Source organism: Bubalus bubalis, chromosome 8, assembly GCF_019923935.1.
Source record: "Bubalus bubalis isolate 160015118507 breed Murrah chromosome 8, NDDB_SH_1, whole genome shotgun sequence".
Taxonomy (NCBI): Eukaryota; Metazoa; Chordata; class Mammalia; order Artiodactyla; family Bovidae; genus Bubalus; species Bubalus bubalis.
In genome coordinates, this window is record NC_059164.1 from 102,181,447 (window position 1) to 102,191,278 (window position 9,832).

General features: G+C 45.8%; 1 protein-coding gene across 1 annotated transcript in view; it reads right to left on the bottom strand.

Moving 5' to 3' along the window:
* ZC3HAV1 (zinc finger CCCH-type containing, antiviral 1) overlaps window positions 1-2,814 on the bottom strand; it is a 52,364-nt gene extending 49,550 nt beyond the window's left edge. The window contains exon 1 of the mRNA XM_006078765.4: window positions 1,995-2,814. Coding sequence (XP_006078827.3) covers window positions 1,995-2,302 — 308 coding nt within the window. The 5' untranslated portion in view covers window positions 2,303-2,814. The remainder of the gene's footprint in view (window positions 1-1,994) is intronic.
* Between the last annotated feature and the right edge of the window lie 7,018 nt (window positions 2,815-9,832).

Consider the following 9,832-nt stretch of genomic DNA (forward strand, 5'->3'; position numbering starts at 1 on the left):
GCTTAAAATAACACATTGGTGTTGGGAATAGGGATGGAAAGGGAAGAATAAATGAGCCAAGACTGGCCTTACTTTGAAAACTGTTGAACTATGGGTACATAGGGGTTCATCATTCTCTCTTCTCTACTTTAGGGTACGTTGAAAATACTCATAGTAAAAAAAAAAAATGTAAAGACAAGAAGCCTATGTATTTAAAACTAAAAGCCAGCACTAACTGGTGAAGAATTTTTCATAACAAAACAGAAAAGACCACAAAGCCTTTCATCCCCGTTGTTATTTGGTAGAGCACTAGAATGTTCCTTCCTTTTTTTTTTTTTTTTTTGTCTTACTCTCTACCCTCTGTTACTCCTTCCTGGTTTCGTCCGTTGCTGACTTAGATGACTTCTTCCAAACTGGTACCTTCCTAAAACTCAGAAACAGACTTTCAAATTGTTGCCTCGCAACATAATAAATATTTCTTTTTAATAACAACAGAGTGTATTTTGAAAACTTTGCTCTAAATGAATATTAAAAAAATCGTCTCATCTAATCTCATCCATTTACAACCTGTCTTGTATGTTTTATCACACAAATATCGGGAGTGAGAAATCTAAAGTTCTTGGTGAATATGCGCAGGCTAAAAAGTTTGAAGACCACCATTTTGGACACTAAGACACCACTGGAGGAAGTGTGACAAGTGCTACATGAAGAAAAACAATTTAGCAGAAGTACATACAGATAGGAAAGATGGGGAGAAAGACTGTGGTCAGAGAAAATCATTCACTAATTCAACAAGACATTCATTTAGAAGTGAGATTAAAAAGTAGGAAATAGGGAAGGCTCAGGAGTGCTCAGTGAAAGGACTTACTGATTAATGGTTAAGGTAATGTGAAGAAAGAAGAGGTTGAGGGGAGTGTCAGAAACTCATTGGCAGGACATTTAGACGCAGATATTTCTCAGACACCTGGAGATGAAGAACCTAGAGCCTTTGCCCATGGAAGTACACAAGGGAGCCATCTTTGTAAATGTGACAACTGAACCCAGTGGAGTCAGGGCTTTCGGGGAGAGAAGTGGAAGACAGGCCAATCAAAAAGGTTAACCCAAACGTTGGGGCACACCTATATTTCAGGAGACGAAACAAGTAGAAACACAGAAGCGGCTGCCTGGAAGACACTGCAGCACTGTCTCAAAGTGGTCCCAAGAGTGGTTTGGTCAAAGGGTGGTTGGCCAAAGGTGCAGGCCACCTTGGCGACCACGAGGAAGGATCTCTGAGCGGACCCATTGTTGGTAACCTTGAATAGGACCATTCTGGTCCGGTGGAGCGGTCTAGAGGCAGATATCTGAAAAGGGATAATAAGAGCGGGGAGAGAGGCGGCTAGGAATGGAGGGCCAAGCAGAGCCCCGCAGGCGCCGCGATAGAGACAAATCCCGGGGCCCAGGCGCGCCTGGGGGTCTGGGAAGACCACACAAAAACCCCTAGCGGGTAAGGTAGCCCAGAGGGAGAGACTCAAGTTTCCAGGGAGTGGAGGCATTTTCGGTCGTTCCCAAACCTGCCTCCAAACCCTTTAGAACCTGGCATGCCCAAAAGAAATTTATTCTTACGAGAAAAGCGAAAGTGTTAGTTGCTCAGTCGTGTCCGACTCTTTGCAACTCCATGGACTGTAGCCCCCCAGGCTCCTCTGGCTAGAGTACTGGAGTGGGTTGCCATGTCCTCCTCCAGGGGATCTTCCCGACCCAGGGATCGAACCCAGTTTTCCGCATTGCAGACAGAGCTTATGGAAGTGGGGAGCTCATCGTAGTCTTCACCGGGGCAATAGTGCCCTAGCCATATTGGAGGAAAGGTCCGACGGCGCTGGAGGGGAGGAAACCTCCAAGAGAAGAAGCGCGCCGCGAGAAGCAAGGCAGAGGCATAGAGCGCGCGGTCCCAGCGAGGGCGCGCCCCTCCCAGAGCAGCAGCCGCGGTCCTCCCAGAGCCGGGACCCGGGGGAGCCGCCCCTCCCGCTCAGGGCACTCACCGCTCCGACTGCGAATAGTGGCACCGGCCCAGCAGGTTGAGCTTACAGAGGTGCAGGTTCCCGCAGGGTTTGTTGCAGTACTTGCGACGGCAGACACGGGCTCGAGTGGTGGCTACCACGGACCGGGTGACCCCTTCCTTGCCGCCCATCTCCAACACCACGAAGCGGTCGGGCCCGGCCTCCTCCAGCACCTCGCGGAGCTGCGCCTCGGAGAGCTGCATCTCGTGGAGCAGCGCTTCCAGGGCCATGCGCCCCCCGTGGGCGCACAGTATCTTGGTGATGAAGCAGCACACCCCGGGGTCCGCCATGGCGCGCTTCACTGGCCTGACCTCCGCGCGGGACTCGGCTGCTGGGAGAATCGAAACTTACTAGAGTCCCTGGGGCGGGGGGCGGGCGCCGCGCGGGCTGGGCGCGCCCGGGGCCAGCGAGCGAGCGTGCGCCGTCCGCCGCCCGTTAGCCGAGCCTGGCGGTTTCGGTTTCAGAAAAGCTCGTGTCGAGAGGCCAGATCTCACCGACCCTGGTCCCTGCGTCAGAGCAAAAGCAGATCGCGACGGCCACCTCGTGCAAAGAGAGCGAACGAGTGCGGGCTTGTCTGTGGGCGACCGTGGAGACCACCGGACGGCTGCCCCCTCGTCTCCAGTCTTCTGGAGGGTCAGGTTCCCCAGATGGGCGCCGAGAGGCTTCTTCGGAAAGAAGAGAAACTAAAAGGGGAAGGGAAAAAAAAAGACCTCTGGGCTCCGGCAGAGCTTTTATAAGCCAGACGAAGCGAATGACGCGAGTCTTGGGAGCCCTCTTGAGGAGCCCTCTGTTCTCTACCCCATCCATCCCCGGAAAGAAAGAACCCAAGAGAGCGCCTGCTCTGAGCCCCGCGCCCTGCCCCCGATATTAGTTGTTGTTTGTTGTTCAGTCGCTCAGTCCGACTCTTTGTGACCGCAAGGTCTACAGCCCGCCAGGCTTCCCTGTCCTTCACCATCCTGGAGTTTGCCCAAACTCATGTCCATCGAGTCGGTGATGCCATCCAACCATATCGTCCTCTGTCGCCCGGTTCTCCTCCTGCCCTCAGTCTTTCTCAGCATCAGGGTCTTTCCCAGTGATTGAGCTCTTCACATCAGGTGGCCAGAGTATTGGAGCTTCAGCTTCAGCATCAGTAATCTTCACAGCTCCACGAGTTAGATAATATTATCCTCACTCTCCTCCAGGAAATAATCTGAGCAAACAGCCGACAAGCTGGAGCCGGAATGCTACCCAAGGTTTCCCAAATCTGGCGCCCAGACTCCAGATCGAGGTCCGCCTGGCCAGGACCGCTGGGTAGAGTCTCCCTCAGCATCCGACCTTCTCCAAGAACAATCATTATTGCTCTCCTTTTTCACCTTCTTTTGAGCTCTTTGAAGAACCACTTCTTGACACATTCTTGCCTGTCTATAACCATTAACAGAGGTGCCCCAGACACAGCTTAATTTCTGATGGCAATTAGTCACAGTCGGGCATGCTTAGACAGATCCCAGGACTTAATCTAGATTTCCTGTCTTTAAATATTTGGACACAATCTTTTCCCCTTTGGTGGGGACTCCCTTAAGCCTGTAGAGTTGGTATAAAAGAAAAAAGTGAAAGTGAAAGTTGCTCAGTCTGTCTGACTCTTGGGGACTCCATGGACTGTAGCCCACCGGGCTCGTTTGTCCATGTAATTCTCCAGGCCAGAATACTGGAGTGGGTAGCTGTTACCTTTTCCAGGACATCTTCCCAACCCATGTATGGAACCCAGGTCTCCCACATTTGCAGGCAGAGTCTTTACCATCTGAGCCACAGTATAGAGATTAAAGTGAAAACGTTTGAGCTACAGAGGATGCAGAAAGAAATTTATCTGAATTTCTCTTAATCTGAGTAAAGCAAAGGCCTCCAGAAAATGCAGCTACCTTTCACCCCATTCCAAGGGAGTTTCCTGCTAACTCAATTGCCCTGGAGACAAAATATCCGTTGCAGTTAGCATCAAAAAGCCAGATAGAACCTTCCATACCCCTCTACTGCTGCTGCTGCTGCTGCTAAGTCACTTCAGTCCTGTCTGACTCCGTGCGACCCCATAGACGGCAGCCCACCAGGCTCCTCTGTCCCTGGGATTCTCCAGGCAAGAACACTGGAGTGGGTTGCCATTTCCTTCTCCAATGCATAACAGTGAAAAGTGAAGGTGAAGTTGCTCAGTCATATCCGACTCTTAGCGACCCCATGGACTGCAGCCTACCAGGCTCCTCCATCCATGGGATTTTCCAGGCAAGAGTACTGGAGTGGGTTGCCATTGCCTTACCCCTCTACTGAAGTCCTAAAAAAGAAGCCCTTTTGTTAATTGAGATATATAAAGTGATTTCAGGCAATTCCAGGAGGTTTCCATTATTGGAAGCTTCCCCCCACCAATGCTAACTAAATCTCTTTTCTCTTTTTATTTTTCTTTCTCTTTTTAATCTGTCTACTGCCAGTTAATTTGCAAGACCCAGTGATTGAAGAAAGTGGAGAAAACCACTAGACCATTCAGGTATGACCTAAATCAAATCCCTTATGATTATACAGTGGAAGTGAGAAATAGATTTAAGGGACTAGATCTGATAGGGTGCCTGATGAACTATGGATGGAGGTTCATGACATTGTACAGGAGACAGGAATCAAGACCATCCCCAAGAAAAAGAAATGCAAAAAAGCAAAATGGCTGTCTGGGGAGGCCTTACAAATAGCTGTGAAAAGAAGAGAAGTGAAAAGCAAAGGAGAAAAGGAAAGATATACCCATTTGAATGCAGAGTGCCAAAGAATAGCAAGGAGAGATAAGAAAGCCTTCCTCAGTCATCAATGCAAAGAAATAGAGGAAAACAACAGAATGGGAAAGACTAGAGATCTCTTCAAAAAAATCAGAGATACCAAGAGAACATTTCATGCAAAGATGGGCTCAATAAAGGACAGAAATGGTATGGAACTAACAGAAGCAGAAGATATTAAGAACAGGTGGCAAGACTACACAGAAAAACTGTACAAAAAAGATCTTCATGACCCAGATAATCACAATGGTGTGATTACTCACATAGAGCCAGACTTCCTGGAATGTGAAGTCAAGTGGGCCTTAGAAAACATCACTACAAACAAAGCTAGTGGAGGTGATGGAATTCCAGCTGAGCTATTTCAAATCCTGAAAGATGATGCTGTGAAAGTGCTGCACTCAATATGCCAGCAACTTTGGAAAACTCAGCAGTGGCCACAGGACTGGAAAAGGTCAGTTTTCATTCCAATCCCAAAGAAAGGCAATGCCAAAGAATGCTCAAACTATCTCACAATTGCACTCATCTCACACGCTAGTAAAGTAATGCTCAAAATTCTCCAAGCCAGGCGTCAGCAATACGTGAACCATGAACTTCCAGATGTTCAAGCTGGTTTTAGAAAAGGTAAAGGAACCAGAGATCAAATTGCCAACATCCGCTGGATCATGGAAAAAGCAAGAGAGTTCCAGAAAAACATCTATTTCTGCTTTATTGACTATGCCAAAGCCTTTGACTGTGTGGATCACAATAAACTGTGGAAAATTCTGAAAGAGATGGGAATGAATACTAGACCACCTGACCTGCCTCTTGAGAAATCTGTATGCAGGTCAGGAAACAAAAGTTAGAACTGGACATGGAACAACAGACTGTTTCCAAATAGGAAAAGGAGTATGTCAAGGCTGTATATTGTCACCCTGCTCATTTAACTTATATGCAGAGTACATCATGAGAAACGCTGGGCTGGATGAAGCACAAGCTGGAATCAAGATTTCTGGGAGAAATATCAATAACCTCAGATATGCAGATGATACCACCCTTATGGCAGAAAGTGAAGAAGAACTAAAGAGCCTCATGATGAAAGTGAAAGAGGAGAGTGAAAAAGTTGGCTTAAAGCTCAACATTCAGAAAACGAAGATCATGGCATCCGGTCCCATCCCTTCATGGCAGATAGATGGGGAAACAGTGGAAACAGTGTCAGACTTTATTTTGGGGGGCTCCAAAATCACTGCAGATGGTGACTGCAGCCATGAAATTAAAAGACGCTTATTCCTTGGAAGGAAAGTTATGACCAACCTAGACAGCATATTAAAAAGCAGAGACATTACTTTGCCGACAAAGGTCCGTCTAGTCAAGGCTATGGTTTTTCCAGTGGTCATATATGGATGTAAGAGTTGGACTATAAAGAAAGCTGAGCACCAAAGAATTGATGCTTTTGAACTGTGGTATTGGAGTAGACTCTTGAGACTCCTTTGGACTGCAAGGAAATCCAACCAGTCCATCTTAAAGGAGATCAGTCCTGGGTGTTCATTGGAAGGACTGATGTTGAGGCTGAAACTCCAATACTTTGGCCATCTGATGCAAAGAGCTGACTCATTGGAAAAGACTCTGATGCTGGGAAAGATTGAGGGCAGGAGTGGAAGGGGTCGACAGAGGATGAGATGGTTGGATGGCATCATCTTCTTGATGGACATGGGTTTGGGTGGACTTCAGGAGTTGGTGATGGACAGGGAGGCCTGGCATGCTGCGGTTCGTGGGGTCGCAAAGTGTCGGACACAACGGAGCGACTGAACTGAACTGAACTGAATGACTGGATTCAAATTGGAATAGGAAAAAGGTTTTCCTCCTAACACCCCTGAGTGGAACGTCATTGATCAGACAAGTCATAAAGTTTTTTTTTAAATGACAGAATTCAGTAGTCAAACTAAAAATTCTTCAAAATGATGACTGGGCATTCTCAGGTTGGTAATTCATGACTGATGAACGGTGTCTTAGAAATACAGTACTTTGGTTTGAAAACCAGGAAAATCTGGGTTCCTTCTAGCTGTTACTTTATAGTTGCCTTTGATTCACTTGGCCTGATTTGTGGTCTGACAGGTTCCCATAGACTGGGTTTTCTTTTCTCTTTTTTAACATTTGTATTGGAGTATAGTTGGTTTACAATGTTATACTAGTTTCAGGTGTACCCCAAAGGGCATCAGTTATACATATATCCACTCTTTTTTAGATTCTTTTCCATATAGGCCATTACAGAGTATTAAGTAGAGTTACCTAGGCTATACAGTAGTTCTTTATTAGTTATCTATGTTATGTACAGTAGTGTGTATATGTCAATCCCAATCTTCCAGTTTATCCCTCCCCTCTTTACCCCCTGGTAACTATAAATTTGCTTTCTATGTCAGTAACTTTATTTATGTTTTGTAGATAAGTTCACTTGTACCTTTTTTTTTTTTTTTTTAGTTTCCACATATAATCATATGGACTGGACTTTCCATATGAAATTAGTTAAATTCATCACAATATCTTCCCTGTGGCTTTTACTTAGTCATTCTGAATGTTTCGGAGAAGAATCGATTCTAACTCCATATTGGAACTGATTCTTTGACTTGCTTTTCATTGCTGTTGTTATTATAATCAAACATATTGGCCTGCGTCTATGGCCCCTGCCCCTCTGCCTGACTGTTAAAGTGTCTTTGTTCAGTTGATAGATAATCTGACCCTGCCCACCTGTGAAAAGGAGATTAACACATCCCTTCCAAAGGCTGGCCAGTCCCATTCCCAGAGATGTTTTTCAAGACTGATGGTTTTTTTACTTTACTTCCTCACCACCTCTCCTCCTCTGTTCTGCCCCTTGACTTCAGTTCCTCAATGCTTCTCTCTCTAGTTCTATAAAAGAACTTGGCATCAAGACCCCGAGAAGAAAGTTATTTTGAGACATTAGTCTGCCATCTTCTCAGCTGGCTTTCAGAATACAGTCATATTCCTTGCCTCAACACCTGTCTCTTAGATTCATTGGCCTGTCATGCGAGGAGCAGAGTGAGCTTGGGCTCAGTAACATGAACATATAGAAGTTTAAGAAATCATCCCTGTAGTCAAGGACCTTATGTTTGGGAAGAGATGAACAAACATTAAAATAAAAGGGAATCCATGGTTAAATGCTGGGACAGGTATACAGGACACTGGAGAAGAATAGAGCTTGCTGAGAGTGGTTGGGAATAGAGATATAAAATTCCCCTCAGTTTGAAGATCTGAGAGACAAATGTAAGGGGCTGTGGAGAGGAAAAAAGCAGAGATTTAGGAAATTTGTGTTGTCACAGGTTGGGTTCTCCAGGAAGCAGACACTGTTACGGAGTTAAAAATACAGAAGATTGGTGGGAGGGTAACACCAAAGAAAGTCAAGGGAAGAAGCCAAGATTGGTCTGTGGGAGCCATCAGGCTTCATTGTAGACTTCACCAAGTCTCTGCCAGTCCAACTTGAGCAGGAGATAGCCTAGGCCCTCATACCACTGTCCGAGATGGCCATTGGCAGGGGCCACTGGAGAAGTACGTGACTTCAGCTCAGTCACTGAGGTGAAGCCTGAAAGAGTGGAAGCTGGGTGCTCTCAGCTAAACACACTCCTTGCAGCCAGGGAGCAAGTCCTGGCTTGAAGGGAAATCTGAGTGATGTCATATCCACCCTCTGCACCATGTGGATCTTGTTTCTCCACCTATACTCAGGGAACAGCTTCTTCAGGGCTCACTGGGCCACTCTTCCTGAAAAGAAACTTAGAAGAGGGAAGTTAATGAAGTGAAGGGCTTCCTTGGTGGCTCAGATGGTAAAGAATCTGCCTGCAGTGCAGGAGACCTGGGTCTGATCCCTGAGTTGGGAAGCTCCCCTGGAAAAGGGCTTGGGCCCACTCCAGTGTTCTTGCCTCGAGAATTCAGTGGACAGAGCAGCCTGGCGGGCTACAGTCCATAGGAATGCAAAGAGTCAGATGGGACTGAAGTGGCTGAACACACACAATAGCTTCTGCCACTGCAGCTGGTTGTAGAAACTGCAACTGGTCCTCATCATTTCCCTCCACCACTATCCATTTCTTTTTCTTTTTACTTATTTTATTGAATATAGTTGATTTACAATATTGTGTTAGTTTTAGGTATACAGCAAAGTGATTTGGTTATGCATATGTATATATATATGGAGAAGGCAATGGCACCCCACTCCAGTACTCTTGCCTGGAAAATTCCACGGGCGGAGGAGCCTAGTAGGCTGCAGTCCATGGGGTCGCTAAGAGTCGGACACAACTGAGCAACTTCACTTTAACTTTTCACTTTCATGCATTGGAGAAGGAGATGGCAACCCACTCCAGTGTTCTTGCCTGGAGAATCCCAGGGACGGGGGAGCCTGGTGGGCTGCCATCTATGGGGTCGCACAGAGTCAGACACGACTGAAGCGACTTAGCAGCAGCAGTAGCAGCAGCATGTGTGTGTGTGTGTGTATTCTTTTTTGATTCTGTTATTATATATTACAATATATTAAATATAGTTTCCTGGGTTGTGTAGTAAATCCTTGTTGTTTATTTTATATATAGTAGTGTATATCTGTTAATCTCATACTCTTCATTTATCCCTCCCTCCCTTCCCCATGGGTAACTCTAAGTTTATTTTCTATGTAAGTCTCTTTCTGTTTTGTAAGTAAGATCATTTGTACTCTTTTTTAGATTCCACATGTAAGTGATATTATATAATATTTGTCTTTCTCTGACTTACTTAGTATGATAATGTCTAGGTCCATTCACATTGCTGCAAATGGATTTATTTCATTTTTTTATGGTTAATATTCCATTGTATGTACGACATCTACTTTATCCATTCATTTGTTGTTGGACACTTAGGTTGCTTCCATGTCTTAGCTATTGTAAATAGTGCTGCTAAGAACATTGGGGTGCATGTATCTTTTCAAATTAGAACTTTCATCTTTTCCAGATACATGCCCAGGAGTGGAATAGTTTGACCATATAGTAGTTCTGTTTTTAGTTTTCTAAGAAACCTCCATTAGTGTTTTCC